The sequence below is a fragment of the Xenia sp. Carnegie-2017 genome, unplaced genomic scaffold (assembly GCF_021976095.1).
Source record: "Xenia sp. Carnegie-2017 unplaced genomic scaffold, XeniaSp_v1 HiC_scaffold_20, whole genome shotgun sequence".
Taxonomy (NCBI): Eukaryota; Metazoa; Cnidaria; class Anthozoa; order Malacalcyonacea; family Xeniidae; genus Xenia; species Xenia sp. Carnegie-2017.
In genome coordinates, this window is record NW_025813483.1 from 15398087 (window position 1) to 15418637 (window position 20551).

The 20551-nt window shown below is 34.1% G+C and overlaps 2 protein-coding genes and 2 long non-coding RNA genes across 6 annotated transcripts; 1 reads left to right on the forward strand and 3 right to left on the reverse strand.

Annotated features, from left to right (window-relative positions):
- Nucleotides 1-322: 322 nt before the first annotated feature.
- Nucleotides 323-19300, forward strand: LOC124442850 (translation initiation factor IF-2, mitochondrial-like). 3 transcript variants are annotated; one of them, XM_046993349.1, is made up of 17 exons: nucleotides 323-559; nucleotides 633-708; nucleotides 879-938; nucleotides 1357-1443; nucleotides 1597-1760; nucleotides 2840-3016; nucleotides 3226-3278; nucleotides 3348-3437; nucleotides 3636-3760; nucleotides 4034-4112; nucleotides 4678-4803; nucleotides 5059-5218; nucleotides 5724-5861; nucleotides 5945-6060; nucleotides 6879-7065; nucleotides 7225-7420; nucleotides 18629-19300. In XM_046993349.1, the coding sequence occupies exons 5-16, from the start codon at nucleotides 1613-1615 to the stop codon at nucleotides 7392-7394; spliced, it is 1569 nt and encodes a 522-aa protein (XP_046849305.1). In that variant the 5' UTR covers nucleotides 323-559; nucleotides 633-708; nucleotides 879-938; nucleotides 1357-1443; nucleotides 1597-1612; the 3' UTR covers nucleotides 7395-7420; nucleotides 18629-19300. The 3 variants fall into 3 exon arrangements, with proteins under 3 accessions (XP_046849305.1, XP_046849306.1, XP_046849307.1); XM_046993350.1 differs by having other exon boundaries at nucleotides 329-551; XM_046993351.1 differs by lacking the exon at nucleotides 18629-19300 and adding an exon at nucleotides 12279-12981 and having other exon boundaries at nucleotides 329-559.
- LOC124442856 lies at nucleotides 3788-7229 on the reverse strand. The gene is made up of 2 exons (XR_006947379.1): nucleotides 7151-7229; nucleotides 3788-4099 (listed from the first exon to the last, which is right to left on the reverse strand). It is a non-coding gene; the product is annotated as an uncharacterized LOC124442856 (long non-coding RNA).
- Nucleotides 11941-14530, reverse strand: LOC124442855. The gene is made up of 2 exons (XR_006947378.1): nucleotides 14132-14530; nucleotides 11941-12435 (listed from the first exon to the last, which is right to left on the reverse strand). It is a non-coding gene; the product is annotated as an uncharacterized LOC124442855 (long non-coding RNA).
- LOC124442851 (metalloendopeptidase OMA1, mitochondrial-like) lies at nucleotides 16908-20521 on the reverse strand. Its single transcript, XM_046993352.1, has 8 exons — nucleotides 20163-20521; nucleotides 19691-20090; nucleotides 19330-19437; nucleotides 19103-19231; nucleotides 18648-18722; nucleotides 18019-18165; nucleotides 17869-17911; nucleotides 16908-17401 (listed from the first exon to the last, which is right to left on the reverse strand). Exons 1-8 carry the CDS (start codon nucleotides 20519-20521, stop codon nucleotides 17355-17357), a joined length of 1308 nt encoding a protein of 435 aa, XP_046849308.1. The 3' UTR covers nucleotides 16908-17354.
- Between the last annotated feature and the right edge of the window lie 30 nt (nucleotides 20522-20551).

A 20551-nucleotide genomic window follows, 5' to 3' on the forward strand; every position in this document is an offset into this window, starting at 1 on the left:
TTACACAATATAATATTTTATATAATATTTTACACAATCGTCGAAAAACGACATATTTTCCAGCCTGGATTATAAGTTTATAACTTAAGGTGGTTGCATGAAAATTTATACTGCAACATTTATCTGTAAATATTTTCATATGTTGATATTAAAAACTGTATTATAAAAATATAAAATTACTCGCCATCTCAAAACGACCTAGTACCAGTGCATGCATGGTTTCCTTTTAGCTTTTGGTTCTTTCCCATTAGCCGCCATCTTTAATTTATTTCCGATTGTGTAAAGTAAAGGGCGGTTTGCTGGGTGGAAAATAGTGCTAACCTAATTCCACATTCCTCATTAAAAACTTATTAACTTAACTTATAAATTTTTTTGTTTGGAGTTTTGTTCTCGTTGAGAAAAAGAGAATTAAGATTGCAGCATGCGCTATTTGTCGCGTTTGTTGTTTCATACTTTGCTAAAAACTGGAAGACAATATCGCTTGAATGAAATCTTAAAAAGACGTGCATCTTGTTGTAATATATATTGCAGAAACTTCAGTGACAGGCAAGGTGCAAGAGTGAGTTTTGTACCTTAAGTGCTTTTGGAACCATCATTTTTTTCTTTTGTGAAATTGCATTTATATTTTGTAGAACAGACTACCAGAAATTCAAATTGATTGTTCAGTAACTGTGTCAGAGCTTGCAAAGTGTGTTGGTGTTTCGACCGGTATGTTATAACAAAAATAGAGTGGTCTAAACCTTGTGGAAAGTTGCTATTGCAATGTTAAGATCAAGTGTCATAAATTTATCACAAATTTTTGAAAATAGCTAATGATTATGGTAATAAATAAAATTTAGTAATTTTAATCGACCATATATTTTTATTGCACATTTTAGAAGAAATTTTGAACTTTGCGAGAGATGCAGGAGAGAAGATTAGCAGAGGACACAAAACAGGTTTGTATGTGTAAACAAATTATAACCATATCACATGCCTATGTATCTTTTTTTTTCTGTGCCACACACTTTTTTGTAAACAGATTTATTCAACAAAATAAAATGTTTATTAAAAGCATTCCTCAAAGTTAGTCACAAGAATAACATAAACTACTAAACCTACTCAAACCATTCTAATTACTCTTTGACTCTACTGTATCAGTACTATTGTACTTATACTTCTAGTACTTTATTGATAATTTATATTATTCATCATTTCACTTGAAAAATGAAATAAATGACATTTTTATGTTCATGCATATGCATTTGTGATGTTTTTCCTTTTAAGTCAAAAAAATTTCCTGACCATGCTGGAAGATTTTCTCCAGTCTTGTTGTATTCATCTTGTTTAAACTGGTTTTATACTTTCCTTTTTTAGTTCTCAGATCAGAAGTTGCAGAATTAGTACTTTTGGAATATGGCTTTTCTGCAAGATACTTGACAAAGAATTTGATGTTTCACCAAGGTTTTTCATGTTCTTTCATTATATTTGTCAACCTGTAGATTAAGAAACTGTTGGGAGTTTCAATCTACCAGATTGAAAAAAAGAATCAGCAAAAGTCATTCTTCAACATGTATCTTGTATATGTTGTATAAATTCTGTTTTTTATGTTGTTAGGGAGCCATGTAAAGATATGCACTTTCTAAAACCAAGAGCACCTGTTGTGACAATAATGGGTCATGTTGATCATGGAAAGACCACATTGCTTGACACATTGAGAAAAACATCTGTAGTTTCAACAGAGGCTGGTGGAATAACACAACATATTGGTGCTTTCTCAGGTATTTCTGCATTTGATAATTTATTCTACAATAGATGTTTTTCTGCTTGGTTGATTTAATTACACATTTGTCCAAACACAAAATAACTTATGGAAAATACGATTACGTTTTTGCAACCATTACAGTAATGCTCAGAAGTAACTTAACACTGCGTTTGCGTTCCATTAGCGTTCCATTTGCGTTCCATTAGCGTTCCATTTGCGTTCCATTATGCGTTTCGAACGCGTCCCGAACACTTTCGAAGAAAATTTGGGGACACGTTCTGAACGCGCTCGCGATTGTGCAAAAAAACTCTGTATAACATGGAAATTTCCGAAATTGAACACTTGTATAGTGAGTATATAATGATGATTACCGATCAATGATCAGATGCGGCCAACAACGCGTTTTGATACGCGTTCCACCTTGAGCTGAACGCAATTGGAGCGCAACTGGAACGAGTTCGGAACGCGTTCGGAATTCGGTATACTTTCTTCTGAGCAGTGTTATATAACTCAGTTAACGTCGTTTTGATGTTACAAAATTTTTGAGTGATAAATTTGAAATAAAGTGAGTGTATACTGTACTGTAAAGTTCATTAAACTGTTTTGAATGCAATTTACATTATTGTGCATATTCATTTCAGTGAATTCATAATTAATTTATTTCAAGCTCCGATTTTTTGTGACACCCTGTGTACCTCATAATCCTCTAAGTGCATACAGTTTGCAATCCAATGTCTCCATGGAAACTTAACAGTCTTTAGAAATATAGAAACTTTACAAGTAAAAATAAACAATGAAAGGCTTTTTGTACCAATTTTGAAATCGCCATTGTAAAACGCTTCCAAATCTCTACCATTATCTTTCCCGAAAAACAGCTTTGTGATGGTTTTATTAAAAATGTTTTTATTTGCTATGAAGTCAATGGGTGTTTGCCACGAATCAAAATGAAATGAAACATTTTATGAGTGGTTCAATGTTCTTTTTTGAAACTTTGCATTATCCTTGAATCTCTAGTTTTTGTAAATTTGTTGTTCCAACAAAACCAAGACCAGAAACTCTTTATTTTGAGATGAATTTGTGTAATTATATTTGTAGTCAAACTCCAGAATGGATCATATATTACTTTTATTGATACGCCGGGGCACGCAGCGTTCGAAAAAATGCGTGCGAGAGGTGCTCACGTGACCGATGTCATTGTGTTAGTGGTTGCAGCAGATGATGGTGTCATGCCTCAAACTATTGAATGTATCAACCATGCAAATGACGCCAATGGTATACGTATGGCTAAAATCTTTTGATAATTTTAAATGTTTGGTTGTATATATAACAATAACATGTATCAGGTCTTATAATATAAATTTCTCGCCCATTCATTAATGAAATGATCATAGATGATGTGGCATATATTGCTCACGATTTTTGTCCAACTAGTTGCTTGCAACAATGTCTTTCTAACTTTTTTCTTTCTATCTCTTTGACAGTTCCTGTGATTGTTGCCATTAACAAGATCGACGTTGGACGTAAAGCAAATGTGGTAAAATAAGTAAATAACTAAAGTGCTTTGTTTACCCATTGACTATCATCATCTTATTATCTTTCACAGTCGAGAGTGAAAGAGCAACTTCTTGGACTTGGTCTGCAATTGGAAGAATTTGGCGGCGATGTTCAAGCTGTGGAAATATCTTCTTTGACAGTGAGTTGGTAGCAAAGAATTTTTTATGCCTATTTGCTAAGTTACTATTCATTCTTATTGACTGAAGCCATAAACACTCATAGTGAAACTGCTTTACTATAGTTAACGCTCATTCCTAGGGCTTAAACATTGACTGTTGACTGAAGCCATAAACACTCATAGTGAAACTGCTTTACTATAGTTAACGCTCATTCCTAGGGCTTAAACATTGAACTATTGACTGAAGCCATAAGCACTCATAGTGAAATTGCTATATTACGGGCTGATTTCACTGGGCCTGCAGAAGGAGTCATTTTGGAATCAAGAAAAGAAAAAGGAAGAGGGTATGATTGAACTGTGAAGAACATACGTACAACATGATAATAAATTTGATGCTTATTGAATGCTGTGATGTACATACCACTTCACCAGATAAATATCCTATATCTATGCAACACCCAGACTTCATACGTAAGCCTGTCGATGTTATCCTTATTAAGTAATGTATCGTTAAAAACAGCAATATTAAGAATATATATCATTAAAAATAGCAAATTTGTTTTGTTTAATAGTTCTAAATTTTCTTTGCTGACAAACCTGTTCTTTTGTTTTTCTAGTGGGATTACGACTCTTCTAGTTCAACGAGGTGTTTTACGGCAAGGCTCAGTGGTTGTCGCTGGGTCCTGTTATGGAAAGGTATTAAAGTCTTCAGTTACTTGGTTTGTTTCAGCTATCAATTTTCGATAATTTTCTCCGCTTCTGCCCTCCAATTGTTTTACTTGTTTCTGCGAAATAACCATTCAGAATTGCCAAAATAATTTTTGATACCTCACTGAATCCCAGCTAGTTGTTTTTATCAATAACAGGTCCAAATAAATAGGTCATATTGAGATAACACGATGTATCCATATGATTATTCTGTCTGAGGATGGCTTTGAAATAAAGTCGACAATTCAGAGTTTTATTTTTTCGTCTTGTACATGATGTTTAAGACGACCTGCTTATTCGGAATTTGTGTTTTGCTTTGCCCTTAAATTATCACTAGGTTACATCCACAAAAATCCATATGTATTATATATATTTGAAAAACACTGTATCCGGGTCTTCAATGACGATTGATCTATGAGGGTGCTGAACTAGAAATCTATGCCCCGGATATACGTCCATTGATCACATTGCCGGGTGATGTCTTATAGTTTACTGGAAAAACAACTGAACCCACAATCTGATGTCATAAATGAGATGTTTTCTTGTTCAATAGGTTCGTCAATTATTAAATGACGCTGGAAAACCTGTTTCAGAAGCTGTTCCCTCAACTCCTGTTCAGGTTTTGGGTTGGAAGTCAATTCCTGATGCTGGGGAGATTTTACTTGAAGTGGAATCTGAGGTAAATTGTATTAACATAGCTACAAGTACGCTTCCAACGATAAATGATTTCAATGGACAGAAAAAACATGTTTTCTTAAAAAGCGACGTTTTTAAAACATGACTAAATTTTAACAAGCATCTTGAACAAAACAAATTTCGAAAAGCTTTTTTTTTCACTTTGAGATTTACTTTGCGCGTCTCATGTGTAAAATTGTAAGTAAATTGACGTTGTTGGTTGTCACATTACTGATGAGTCATAAATTTTTATTTTTAGAACATTGCAAATAAAGTCGTAAACTATCGTAAGAATAAACAGAAGAATTTGAAAACGTCGAAACGAAGTTTGTCAGAGATGACGGATGATTTGGAAGTTATGATGAAAAATTTCAGTAAAACTTACGATGATTCAGATAGATTAGACATTATCATCAAAGGTATTGTATGTCGAACTCTTTAAGGAAAGAATGCGTCTGTGCTCGAAAATACTCAACAGCAGTTGATGATGTGTATGTGACGAAGAAAAAACGTTCAAAGTTCTCGCTGCATGATTGTTGTGTATGTCAGATTAAACTTGACTTTTTGCTTTTGTGGGAGGGGGGAGGGGAGGGTGAAGGGTTGGAGTTGTTGCAGTGTCATAACTGCTTGTGAACGTTATCCATTTCCCTGACTTATAGCGAAGGTTTACGCTTACTTATAACCATTGTTGTCCTCTAGTGATTTATGGGTTTACCCACCAATAATCATTTTTATCCACGAGTGATCGTAGGTATGCCCACCTATAATAAATTCATCCAGTTCACATGTATTTGTGATGACTGGTGATGTTTAGAATTATAGTCTCGTCAAATGTTGGTATTCCTTTAAAGCAGATTGATTGTGAGGATTTTCGAGGGTAACTCGACTTTCGACCGATTACTTAAAATGCTTACATTTCTATAGGTGATGTGAATGGTTCTCTTGAGGCCATACTTGATGCTATCAAAACATATAAAGTTCAGAAACCAAAACTATCTATCTTATCTGCTGCTATCGGACCTGTCACGGAGAATGATATTCGACTTTTGGAACCATTTAAAGGTATTATAAATTTGAAGCTTTTACGAATTTGTATTACTTTTACTTCTTCAGCAAGTTTACGCTTCTTCATTTGTTGTCCATAGGAATGTTGTTCTGTTTCAACGTTAGTATTTCGAAAGATCTTCAAAAACTCGCACAAAAGTTGGAAGTGAAAGTCTATACAGGACAAGTTATTTATCATTTACTCCAATCTCTCAAGGTAAAGGTACTTGTACATCACACAGGGTAGAATGTTATGTACCTATCTATGTGTTCTGAGTTTGCTATTGGTTCCTATATTTTCTGAGTTTGCTATTGGTTCCTATATTTTCTGAGTTTGCTATTGGTTCATATATGTTCTGGGTTTGCTATTGGTTCCTATATGTTCTGAGTTTGCTATTGGTTTCTATATGTTCTGGGTTTGCTATTGGCTCCTATATGTTCTGGGTTTGCTATTGGTTCCTATATGTTCTGGGTTTGCTATTGGTTCCTATATGTTCTGAGTTTGCTATTGATTCCTATACGTTCTGGGTTTGCTATTGGTTCCTATATGTTCTGGGTTTGCTATTGTTTCCTGTATGTTCTGGGCTTGCTATTGGTTCATATATGTTCTGGGCTTGCTATTGGTTCCTATACGTTCTGGGTTTGCTATTGGTTCCTATATGTTCTGGGCTTGCTATTGGTTTCTATATATTCTGGGTTTGCTATTGGTTCGATGTAAATTCAAGGACAATGAAGTAAAATTTGTTGTGTAAAAACTTTGAAATTATTAATCTAAATATGTTCATCATTGTCTGATTGAACCAATCGGGATACTCACTCATATTAGGTATAAATATTTAGTGCGCTGGACAATTTTCATTTAAATTTACCTACAACTGTGAACACTCCCCATTCGTAGACTATAGACAAGAACGTTAATTTAAATTGGGTTTTTTTTGTAGCTCTTTATTATACCTTTTATTGGGTTTATTGGAAAAACTGAGAGGATAAAATAATTTTATATTTCTGGCTTTATGAAACGTATTTCTGTTCCAGGATGAAATGTCGCTCAAATTACCTTTAGTTAGTGAAGACATTCCTGTTGGCGAGGCAACTGTTTTACAAGTATTTCACCTTAGTGGTAAAAGGAAAGCTTCTGTTGCTGGATGTCGGGTAAAGCAGGGTCAGTTGAAAAAGAAGGAAATGTATCGCGTGTATAGAAATAGTAACGTAATATTTGAAGGTATAAATATTTTGTTCTGAATATCTCTTCAAATTGTAGTAAAAATCTCTTGGAAGGTAAAGAGCTACGATGTGTCTTCACTCACCCTTTAGTTTTAAGGCTTTCCTTTCGGTGTTTGAGTGTTACAGGACTTGAGCAACTGTTCTGATCTTTTCCCAGGTCATCTGTCTAGTATGAAACGAGGCGATGACGACACTGACTTAGCAAAGAAGGAGACAGAATGTGGTTTGTGTTTTGCTAACTTTCGTGATATTCAGGAAGGAGATAGAGTGGAATGTTTTAGTAGAACTTGGAAAAAACAAGAAGTTGAATGGAAATGGAAATTTTAATGACAAGTCATCAAAATTATTACAAGGTAGGATTTTTACATGTACATGTATTCATTCAAGGCCTCCAACTGCTGTTTTGTTAAAATTCGAGGTTATGCTTCAAACGCTCTTATTTTGCTTCACTCAACATCGGCAATACTACAAACAAACTTTAGGTTACATGTTTGTAAATGTAGATCGTCCAGGTTGGTATACTCCTGAGAAGGACTGTTTTTGTTGTTGTTGACTGACGTTTCGACAACCTTAGCGGTAGTCATCTTCAGAGTCAAATAACATTTGCAAGCATGTAACATTTACAAACATGTAACGATACTCCCGGGTTCAAACCATTTACTTTAAACTTTAGGTTGTTGTTTATAAAATTGCAGCATATTTTTATAAAAGTACAATGGAATTTATTTTTCTAAATTGGTTTGTTCGAGTCCTTACGACCTAAATCTTAACCGAACTCCATTTTTGCTTTATCACACACTCACACACTGTTATATGTGGTAATCACACAAAATACGTGGGAACGATACAGACATACCAACTCTATTTTTATTTGCCTCGCAACCGCGTTTAAAAGAGATTTTGAAGTACTTCATAAAAAACATTTGTTTCTTTGTCCTACGCTGGCGAATAATTACGCGTAAAGTAAACGCAACATTAGTATTTTTTTTGCCAAACGTGATTACTGATCTAAAAATTTACAATATTGTAATGATAAAATCATAAAATCTCCTTATGACACGCACGAATTAGACGACAGACGTCACATTGCATTTGATCTATGTTTTCAACAGATGATGTAGCACTTACGTAGAGACGGTAAGAGACTTCAAATATTTACTTGCTTAAACAAAGAGTACGTCAAAGATTCCTTGTTGTAAACAAAAATATGTTTTAAACATTTTGCTTCGTTGAAGGAGTGAATGACCATTCATCAGCGATTAAATGACATTCTTCATTTTTAATTACTGAAACACGTCATGAAAGCATGACGTCATGAAAGCACGACGTCCTCATCAGACTATATGTTGATGGCTCTCCATGAAAAAAAATCGAAATTTAATAGCAACACACGTAAATGATACGCAATATGTTTACACCTGTTTAACTTTACACCGAATTCAGAAGTAATGTAACCAATGATATAATCGATAGCGTGATATACGGGAAGTGTAGCTTGACAACGCTTCCGTTTATCATCATTTACCACCTTCACTTCCGGTCATTCAATCTTCAAGTGTTCGGCTATTATAATAGAAAAACAGTTTAATGTTGAAAGTTTTTTAAGTGCAAAGCTTTGCAGTTGATATTAAGGCAATAATTCTTACTTGGGTGATCTTTTTACGAAATGATGACTAAATTTAAAGGGCTTCTGTGTGTATTTTGGTTTGTATTTATGGCAAATTTCAAAACAGTTTTGGCGTCGTATTTTCACGTTTCTTTTTGTACTAACGCGTCTTCAATTTATACAAATGAATCAAGAGAAGGTAAAATCGTTTTCCCATCGACAACGAAGAACTTTTCAAACGAAAGGTGCTCAGCTATAATACACAGCTTATCAAAGGAGAAAACACAATTGACTTTAACAAACTTGCGTAAAGCGCTGTCGAATGAACAATGTGAAAGTTCACTTGAAATTCGTAATTTGCAAAGAAGTTATTTGTACTGTTTTAGTCGTGAAAGCAAAGATTTTATTGAACTCTTCGGAATCATACAAATGGTATACAGGGCCACAAACCAAAATGAAGTGGACCAAATGACTATTGGATACAACATAAGTGTTCAATACCAAACTAACGAAAGTTCGAAATGTAAACAAATATTACGATCCAAGACAGGTGTTTTAAGAACATCAGGCTATCCTTCTCCACTGCATGGAGAGTGTGAATGGATAATTGACACAGGTAATGATGATAATTATGATGTTGTTGGGATTGCCATTGAACTAGTAATTGTAAATGAAAACCATTTGAATCCTGTAAATAACTTTATTGAAATTCAACAAGACGGTAGTACAGTAAATCCTACTGTCATAAGTTCACCTTCAGCATCAACTACAGTGATGTCATCTTCAACGAAGCTGCAAATTCGTGTGCATTCCTCTGGTGATAATGGAATTGGTGTTGAAGCTACTTACGACACATACAAAACATGTAAGTTTAACACGGGTTACAATCAATTAAACTTTGAATCTTCCTATGAAAGTTGCCAGAAATGGAACCTCACTGCTCCTTCTGGAAAAATTGCTGTACTGTCTTTCACAAATCTTAACATTCCTTATGACAGTTTATCTTGTTCTGGTAATTATGTTGAAGTTTGGGATGGAAGTACTTCAAGTAAATACTGTGATTATAATCCCCCTCCAGCTCTTATAGCATCAAAGGGACAAACTCTTGTTGTGACATATCGATCTAATGATGCTTTCATAACACATTTTGAAGCAAGCTTCATATCAATCTCTCGAAGCAGTTATAAAACCAATTGTTTTGTACAAAATGGAATTCTTATTTTCAAATGCAAGAATGGTCAAGCCATTCGCTGTTCATGGCAGTGTGATAATGTCATGCAATGTTCGGACCGTAGCGATGAAGATTCTTGTTCTGACATGAAAGAAAGATGGCATAAACTACAAATATTTGTTGTTGTTCTTGGATCAATATGTTCATCAGTTGTAATATTTTGTTTGGGGTTAGTGTGTTTCAAGAAGTGTATTATTCAAGATAGATCAACAAGATCAACACGACAAAGGCAAGATTTGACAACCTCTGAACAATCACAGTTTACCTCAAATGCAGACCTACCTAGCCCACCCCCTAATTACTTCACTAATCCTGATGAAGTGCATCCAATTTCCATAATACGTGGAACATACTTCTTTGGAGATGAATTCTCTCAGAGTGGTATCCACAATGCTTCTTTGTTAGGAATACCACCACCTAGATATCGTTCAGTAGAATCACTTCACCAGACAAGTTCTGAGGCACTTAGTATATGGCAGAGAGGCATTCTTGGCATTCCATCGGTTCAAGGAGATTGTCTCCCAAACAATCCTCCGTCATACACATGTGTCCCAACTGATAAGAATGAAGAAGCAATACATGAACAATCTGGGAACGAAAGTATTCTTATTGGAAACACATCACAAAATAGTGTTATGATGGATGAATCTCAGTCACTGGGTTCATCTATTGTTAACAATAACGATGATTCGCAAAATGAAATTGGTATCGTTAATCGTGCTATGACTGCAAACGTTTAAATACGAACAACAAAAGAAGCTAAGTGCTTTTACAATTTCTTTATGGAAAGGTTGCCTGCCCGTAGTAAATCTTTTTGACCCTGGTTAACAACATACATTTTATGAAATTGATGGAGTTTGAGAAAAAAGAGCGGTATTATGGTTATTTTTCGCCATCTGTCGATAATTTTCTAATGACGCAAAGTTGTAAAAACTTGTAAATATGAACTAAATAATGTGAATGAATAAAATTGTAAAGCTCGTTTTTTTCTTTAAGAATCGATCTCAGCTTCTCTGTGTTTGCAACATGACTGAAGACAATCAGCTTTTTATAACAATACAATATGTTCATTATGTTTATTTCCTCTTCAACTATTAAATGGCTCAGATGCACAATTCAAATTATTTGTTTACATACGTAGAAATATCTCCCGTGTCGATACATAACATTACTTAATGTATTTAATTTTTTTTATATATTTAACAAATAGATTACATTAAACTGTTGTCTATAGATACACTGGTTTGACGTCATTTGTCATACTCGTATATCTATAACTGTATAGACAACCGTTAAATGTAATCTATTTGTTTTATATAAACAAAAATCACAGATATTATGAAAAAATATCACATGAAGTTGCTCATTTTTATCGTTATTGTGTAAATCTACGTGTTATTGAGTATGTTTTCCAATATGTACAATGACGTAACTACTTTTTTTACGCCCAAATTAGATTAAATTAAATTGGGCAAATTTTTCAAACTCAGAATCAATTATGGTATTTCAACAACATTGTTGACCTCATATGATCGCGAAACCTTAAAATGATATTTTTTACTTCAGTGATAGTGTAATATAGTAAAATGATATTTAACATTTTGTCAATGTTTACGGGGCAACAATGGAACATTGGTAAATATGGCAGAAATCTGAAAATTTTCTCTTGAGAAGAGGGTGTGTATTGTTAAGTTACCTGGTGGTTAACATGTAAAAACTGAGTTTCATCGGGCTGAGAAGAAAGCAAATGTACTTTGAGTTTTACTACAAAATGTGAGATAACACTGAGATGTTGTTAAACAGTTTATGATGAGTTGAAGATTCTTGAGATAGTTCTTTCTGATGATCTCTATGATGATCATTGCCTAGAGGAAAACTTTATATCTCGGTTTACCTCCCTTCAAAATTAATTTATAATTAACGATGACTTGCCAACTATCTATATGACTTAAGTAAATCTCATTAATTAAAGTAATACACTTCGCTACAATTATTGTAAGAAAATATTAGTGAATTTACTCAAAATCGTAAACTTATTATTGCATTCATCGATTTAATTCTTCATTTTAAACTCCAATTGTCTATTCAAATGATTATATACATCTAGCATTGTATTATTGTTATTATTGTATAATTTACATCATATATTAACTAAGTCTTTGACAAGATTTATATCTACTTGAAATTTCTCTCTTCCCCAATTCAAACTTACACACAACTCCCTCTTACTACTATTGCTTCACTGAATTCTTTACCATTTCTATGTAAAGTGTTTTTCAGTTGTTCTTCTTTTACAACTTCCACATGATACTTCTTCGTTGCCTCGTACATTTCTTATAGCATTCATTATTTGACACTGTACATTTGTTTGCAGAGATTTTATCTGGGGCAGCTTGCATACATGAATTATAGTTGCTGGAACAGATGTTTCTGCACTTTGAAGGCGAAGGTAGTGATGTTGCCTCTCGTGGCAGAAGTAGACTGATGAATAGCACCAAAGTTAGTAAACAACGAGAAGAAGTCATCTTTGTCTAAATCAATAATATGATGTTATTTACGGTTGTGTTACGAAAATTTGATCTGCTACTTTATATGGGTACAAAATTTCATCAAAATGCCAGAGTAAATTGGCCATTTTCTCTTTTTCTTTACATCTTACTGTTACATATTGCTGAGCATCTGACAATTATTAGTGGAATTGATTATTATCTTCAAATATCTCTGAAACAAGCTTTCCAGCCTACCATGAGCTAGAAGTTGCTACGTTTCTATCAATACTGCTATGTACGTTGCACTTTAAGATGAAATCGAGCGCTAAAGTTATCATAAAATTGAATTTTTACAACACATGCATGAAGTGATCATATATATATGTGTGTGTAGTGTTGAAACATGTTAGAATACCTGCACGGTACAAAACTCATCTAGACAACAATACTGTTCTGTAGTTGTGAAAAACGTGTCTCGTTCATTTCATTTTTTAATGTCAGCAAGTCGAAAGAACAGAAGCCAAAAAAGCAATTCTAAATGTCTGTGAAATTAATTTAATTTCAATAAAATGTCATCAGTGCCATGTATTCGTTTCATTCGTAGTTGTTTACGACAACCACGCGTCGGACTTTTCCTATTTCAAGTCATTTTTTCATCTACACGTGTTTTTTATATTAGCGTGGGTGAGTGCGTGACCAAATGCACGACTTAGCTTACCGAAAACAGTATTGCAATTTATTGACTAAAGGAATGCCACTCAAAAACTATTTAAACTGTATATATATATATATACATTGTTAGCATATCCAATGTTAAAACAAGGAAAGCCTGGCATAAGTTGGCTGTTTCGTCTTCCCAACAACCTCAATTACTTGCTCGCTAAGTCTAAGATCTCAAAGTTTTTGCGAACACCAGCAGACGTCAGCAGCAGGCTCTTGTAAAAGTGTGTATAGAGAGCAAAGGTTAAGTTTTGAGCCGTTGAAATGGTTTTGTTCGTTTTACATGCATTTGCAAACTCAATTGCGCGAAAGCCCCCTCAAAGAACGCAAACCATCCGGCTTTGAAAAAAATCTGTCAAGATCCTTGTGTGAACAACACAAAAATAGTCTAATTTGATATCTATTTATAGTTGAACATTTCTACAAACACCTGAACTCGTGACTAGGATTTCGTCTCTTCATCTACACTAGTGTATGGCAAGAAGTGAACACATTATTAAAGATTAATGCACTCCCCAACAGAAAATGGTATTTTTCAACTGTTTTATTGGTTGCGATGCAATGTCTTTCATTTACTTTGTGAATACAGACCGGTATCCTTTAACATAGTGTTTATAAAATCAGAATATTACAATTTCGTCTGTATAATTGCAGCATTATGTAAAATATTTCTTTATTTTGCATGTGCATTTTTACTTATTAAGTACTAAAGAATCCAGAGTGATGACTGAAAAGAGAAGCGATTAACGGCCAAATTACTATGGTAGGGCATTAAAGAGCTGCAGTTATCGGTGCTCTGTTTTGAGGTCTAAGTTGTTATTTAGTTTGTTTCGGTCTGATTTTGTTCATAAGTATGTTATTTTAAGAACTGCAGTCACTTTGAGAAGTTTCGTCTCTATATTTAACGATCAAAACTTAATCTCCTTTATACATATTCCTCCTTATTAAATGACGAAAAATGTAGTCTTAAGACACTTCAAGTTGAAGAAGTTCACATTTAAAACAGCCGTCTATATACCTTGTTATGACGAAATCGATGTTTCCTTCAACAGCTCTCTGTTTCTTGTGTCCTTATCAAATGAAATGGCGCAATGTAATCATCTCAAGAATTTCCACCGTTTATATACACTCCGTTGGGGAAGTCTTGCTCTCCTTGGGTCATAATTAGCTGCGTAGGTTGCTATGCGATTGGTTACTTCATAAAAATTCTTAAAGCGATAAAAAGCTTATGAACAATTGAAGTACACGTTCTCCAAGTTGCGCACAAATTGGATGGCTGATTATGTTGACAGTTATAAGGAGATTTGAATTGAATAGCATTGTTCTCATGCTTATTTTTCCTCAAATTGCATCATTGAAAGAAAAAATTACACCAATTGCAAGGATTATAAAATTCCTTGTTCATACATTACGTGCATTATACATACTCATTATTTGCATGCTTTTCGACATTGCATACCGCAGTGTGTGATGGGACTAATGCTAATTAGAATAATATGCGGGCCAACCAGCACCCAGCTTATTTTTTGAATAATGCTAAAAACAAATAGAACGAGAAATTGAAAAGTTTTTTAATGATTGGCTTTCTCCGCTTAAGACTACGTTATTGGTAAACTTGTAAGCATCTTCGTATTATCTATAGTTAAAATGTCCTGCTGAAAGATGCGATGTTAGATGATCGTAAAAAACGCTATGTCGTAGAACATTTTGTTAAACTTGTACGTAACACAATAAAACTATTAAAACAGTTATCGTCTGAGCGTGAAGGTTTTACGTCAGTCATTACGTACGTTGTTCAATCCGAGATAAAAAAAAAGTATTTTTTAAAGATTGCTTTTTAATGGAGGTGAGAAGAATGTTCGCGGTGTTTTCTATAAAAATAAAGAGATTTACAGATCTGCAAATTGTTTTTCTTCGAGCAAATTTTTCGTCTAATCTATTGAATGTCAAATATACCATGGTAATCTCTATCCACTTAACATTTACAAGATTGCTTGGAGTTTCATGAGCGTATTGTGTCAATAAATCAGTTTACAGTTAGTGTTTGATCTTCATGACTCAATTGGTTTCAACTTTAAAGATTATTTCACGAGTTCCGGCTTTGTGCATGTGTCACTAGACGACTTGTATGATGTCGCTTGACACTGTCTTCTCAGAGATTCCATAGATTGTAAACTGTTCCCTTTTTTTTCTTAATTCCCCTTTATTATCAACGTGTATACTAATTGCATTCTTAAGAATAATTATTTTGCCGAACGTCTTCAAAATTTGAGTTAATGAACGTATTATAATCCATTACCCTTGGAATCAATGTCAGTGAAATTGTGGTAAACTTGACAATGACATTAGAAACACATGGCAGAGGTTGTAAGTAGTTTTTGCCTGTTAACTTCTTCTAGTTGCCTCTAATCCAAGAAGATTTATTTAATCTTTCTTTACGTTTTCCTTATTTCTGGACACTTCTCCCGGTTAAAATAGAAAAGAAAACGACATATTAAAATCTTTGGCACTTTGTGCCAAGGAAGCTTTAGTAAAAGCACACGTAATGCATTTGTTGCTAAAACCGTAAAATCTAATTAACATAATCTGCGTTGCCTTGCAAAATTGTATTTGAAAATTCTGTTCTGCTGCTGAGACGTGATGTGAAACCTTACAGATCATTCTCTTCTTTAAGAATGTAGTATTGGTCGAATTGGCGTTAAATATTCCTGTTTATTCTGTCAAAACGATAAGATATGCGTATGTATTTCATTCATACCTTTCATTGACACTCGTTACTACAGCAATCATCCTTTTTGTCAGATTTATACGAAAATTAAATCCCACGCGATTCAAATATTTACTGTATAATGCAAAGAATGACTATAAGTTTATCAGGCGATTATTCAGCATGCAAGTGTCCACGCATGTTATACAAAGGTATCTTATCAGTACATATGTTCCACTTGAAAACACAACTTAATGAAACGAACCATTTATCTGCGCCGTACATTTGATTTGTCTCAGAAAAAAGTCATGAAAAAAAACAAACCTTTCCCCCTAAACATGAAATTGTTCAGGATTAAGGAACAAAATGAAACAGTGGATGTCTTTTTCACAACTTTGTGAACAGAGAAACAAGGAGTCTATCGAACTAAAGAAGTAAATTTTACGACTTCCACTGTAAAAACATATTTTATCTCAGTAAATGCTTGCGCTTCACCTATCTACATAGCGATCTTAACCTTATTTGCTTGCTTCTACGTAATTAAGATTTTTTGTTATATTTTGAATTCTTTTCACTTCTAAAAATCATGTTGAAAATGTCCTATGATCATAGAGTCGTGTAGGAAATGATTTTTAATTTATGTTAGTTAAAGATGCGAATGAAACAGACCAAAGAAGTAGATATGAAATATGAAATGCAGTTTGAAAAAAGAACCGATTATTTAAAATGATTTTTGTATTTTTTTAAAAATGTGACAGTGTAATGACTTAATCTTCAGACATGATAGGCAAATTTCTTCCCTGTCAGTATTAGCTATCTCGCTATCAAGTACGCCCAAGTACGCGTTATTTTTCAAAGCAAAACAAAATAGCTTAACGGATTAATTTTATTGAGAGGAAGGTCATCAGTCAATTGAATTTAACGATTTTATCATTTGCCAAGGAATGTTCAACAATTCGGTACTGTACTATACTCTCATATATGGAAAATTACTTAATTAGAAGCGATTTTCTTGTTTTTTCTCTTGCTCAAATGGATTTATCATTTTATGACCAAAGTTATCAGGCTGATGATTCCTTCATTAATATTAGGGTTGAAACTATCAAAATTTCAGCTCTTTATTGTTTAATTGATTATTAGTTAAAACACTGTAATTAATCAATGTAAACAAACAAATTACGAATTCCTTCGAGACTATTTTTTATGTCATAACAATAATGAATACACCAGATACAAATCAGGCAGTTTTTCCAGCTCATTTTCGTACAAGCGAATTTAACAGATGACTTCATAGAATTGTTGAGTCAAGATTTTAGGAAAAATAAATTTATGACCAATTGCAAACGTTCTTAATTTTCTGGACATCATCTTCTCGTTCGTATTTCAAAAACGTTTTTTTACGCCATAATCATTCTGGTAATTTCTCACCCACGATCATCGTTATGACGAAATCATAACGTCAATGGTCATGCACGGAAATTGGGTAGATTGTCAGAGGAGTTCTTTTTCCATAAGAACGATGGTGCATTCCGGATTAGTTCGACAAAGTTAAAGGTGTTACGGTTCCAAATGGTGCATAACCTGTAAGGAAAATAAATTTTCAGCCTGTCTCAGTGGGGTCAATTGTTGAGGAAGCACTTAATGTTACTACACGATTTCTTGACACGATGGATTCATCCTTAATTAAGAAAATATGTTGGGTTGAGTGAATGGTTTCCTGGGCAGTGACTTTTGCGGAAAGTCACTCCATTTGTGCGTTATGTATATTTAAGATGCTCCATATTCACTGAGCCTTTTTATGGCGTTCCCTTATTCTTCGCTTCAGTTAATTATTAATACAATATGCAGCAGCTAATGATGACCATCAGGTCTCAACTGACATGAATAATATTCAATGAGTACATTACACACAAACTAATTAGCATCTTTTAAAACATTTAATGCATCAATGTTTATAATGCAGTTGTCTAAACAAGAGTACAATAAAGGTAATTAAGTTCTTATGGCTTAAGGAAATTTAGTCATATTATGTCTAGCAAACAACACACCTGCTAAATCTGGACATTTACAAAGTTTCCGTAACGCCAATGCCTAGAAAAACAAACTTTATATCGTAATAAGGGCATGTTTGCGGTATTATTATCGGAAACATCACCAAGGCTTGGCAAATTTTCCAAAATTTACAAACATTATCTGACCTCTGGTACAATAGTTTCTAGATTCCTTTCTCGGCTCGCGTGGGAAGGATGAGTAGATAACCATTCAACATTGGTGATATCTTGAAGTTTTTCTTGATCGTTGAATTTTTTCCAAACTTTTGGTCCCTTTCGTACATCAAAGCATGCCTTTATAGCAACGAGAAACAGCTTTCACTAAAACGCAATTCCATTTATCTCATTTCAAGTTGAATATCATCTTATAATCTCGATTTTTGCTTTATTTCATTTGTGGAAGTATGCACTTGTTATTTAAGCCTGCCGCACACTGGCGAACTTGCCGCTCGTACTTGTTATTCGTGACAAGTGAGATAGATAAGACAAATATTGTTCAAAACTTACGCGCACACTAGGAAATTTTATCGATCACACTTGTCACGAATAAGAAGTACACGCGGCAGGTTCACCAGTGTGCGGCGGGCTTTACGCCATAGTTCGTGGGTGTCTTACAAAAAAAACACATTTCCTGGCTTTATCTTTCGCATTATATTTCATATTGAAAATTCTGTCGTTCTTGGTTGCGTAGTTCGTCATTACCGTAGTCTTGAGACTTTACCTTATTTTTTTAAATGACATATTTGTTCTTTTATAGACCTTGGGGTGTTGTATACCTTTGCCGTCAAGTAAAGACCGACTTTGTCCGCTTCTTCTTCAAGGCTTCGCGAGTAAGGCAAATGCACGAGTAGCTGAAGAATAATATAATTTTACATTAGCTTTTGCAATGAGGATGTTTCACTAGGGATTGCTTTCGCAGAAGAAGCATTGTTGCTTTCTCGTGCAACAACTTATGTTGTAAAAGAAGCATTTATTTTCCGTTTACGTCATCAAAAATGTTCCGTTCTGTTCAGTGCTGTAGAACTAAATTTATCAGAGGGGGGGGGAGGCTCTCTTGACGTTTTTGTCAACAGTGCCTTTTTATAATTACCCATTTCAAAGGAAGAAGAGGGACTCCTCCCCCAAGCGCTCCCCACTTCTACAGCACTGGTTCTGTTGCCAAAATCGTTAACTTAATTTCTCAAACTTTGCTACATCTCTAAGACATTAAAGACATAAACATTTTTCACACCCCTAGTATCGTGTTTTGAATAAATTGCGTTAAAAACGCTAGAAAATCACTGGGAATCAGAGCCCAAATTGTTGCCAACAAGATCACCTTTACCAAATTCACAAATCCATTAAAACATAATTGTTCTGCCTAAAATGAAAAGGAATATACAATTTTTGTGGTAAAACCATGCAAAATAAAGAAACATTTCCAGTCAAATTATTACCATTTTTATGATAAATACCAACCGAATGTTGCAGAATTGCATGAGCAATTTCATGGCCGAGGACAATTGAAAGGGCATCATCATCTGGGAGGAATTTTAATAATCCGCTGAAAACAAAAATTTGCCCATTCTGAAAGGGAAAATTTGTTTGATAAATAACTATTTTATTGCAGTCAAATCCATTCTGAAATGCACATGTAACAGTTTGTCAAAAGGACATTGACATCATTACTTGAATAATACTAATGCTACAACTTGCAACACATTAATTCTTCATGAAAAAGTTGAATAAATTATTCTAGCTGAGAGCATTGCTAAATAAATTATAAGTGACAGTTATGGAAGTTTTAACTGTAGTCAACTAAAATTTCCACAACACTTACTGGTAGAACGAAGGCATTGATCTCATCTGATTCAACAACATTTATTTCCCATTTCAAATGATGGCTAATTACATCCATGTTTGCCATAAGCAACTTCTTAGCAATAAGAAATACACGCTTGTGATCTGGGTGATTCACTGGCAAGATATTATCTGCATATTGTTCTAGAAGTTTCCTCCATTGACTTTCAACAATCTCTCGAAGCTGTTTAGGTGAAACACCAACATATCGCATTCTTTTTGTATAAGGTGTCTCTTCAAGATGTATATAGTACAAAAATAACCAACCACTAACTAGTACACCAACTGCTCCACCAATAACCTCTTTTCTTGACATTAGGAAATTTTTAAAGTCTTTTCTCTTATGGTTTGGAAGCTTTTTCCACCACTTACGAAAAACTCTGTAAGATGTATTCCAACAATATTTTTATAAACACGACTATCTTAGATGCAATTCATATTTACTTATATACCTTCCAATTATGACTGCCATTAGTTTTAGTACTTGTGCTATGGGTCCAGAAAACCTTGCCAAAAATGCACCAATCAGGGGCAAGATGGGCGTGGCTCTCCGAGGTTTGCTCAAATGAAATTGGCGTGCTAAAGTTATCCCATGGTTTTCACGACAATTTAATAATTTATATCGTTCATTTAATATTAGCAACCTCACATGTATCGGTTCTTTGCTTACGATGTTCGCTGTTGTATTAAACTGTTCTCTCAAAAGCCACTTTCGTCGTAATTGAAAATGGTTGTGGGATTTCGTGAGCCACCATCTTCTCATCTGTGGTGTAGACACCGCTCGGAAAATACGACCAAGTTGACTTGACATTGATTTGTCACAGTCACTCACAGGGTGTAT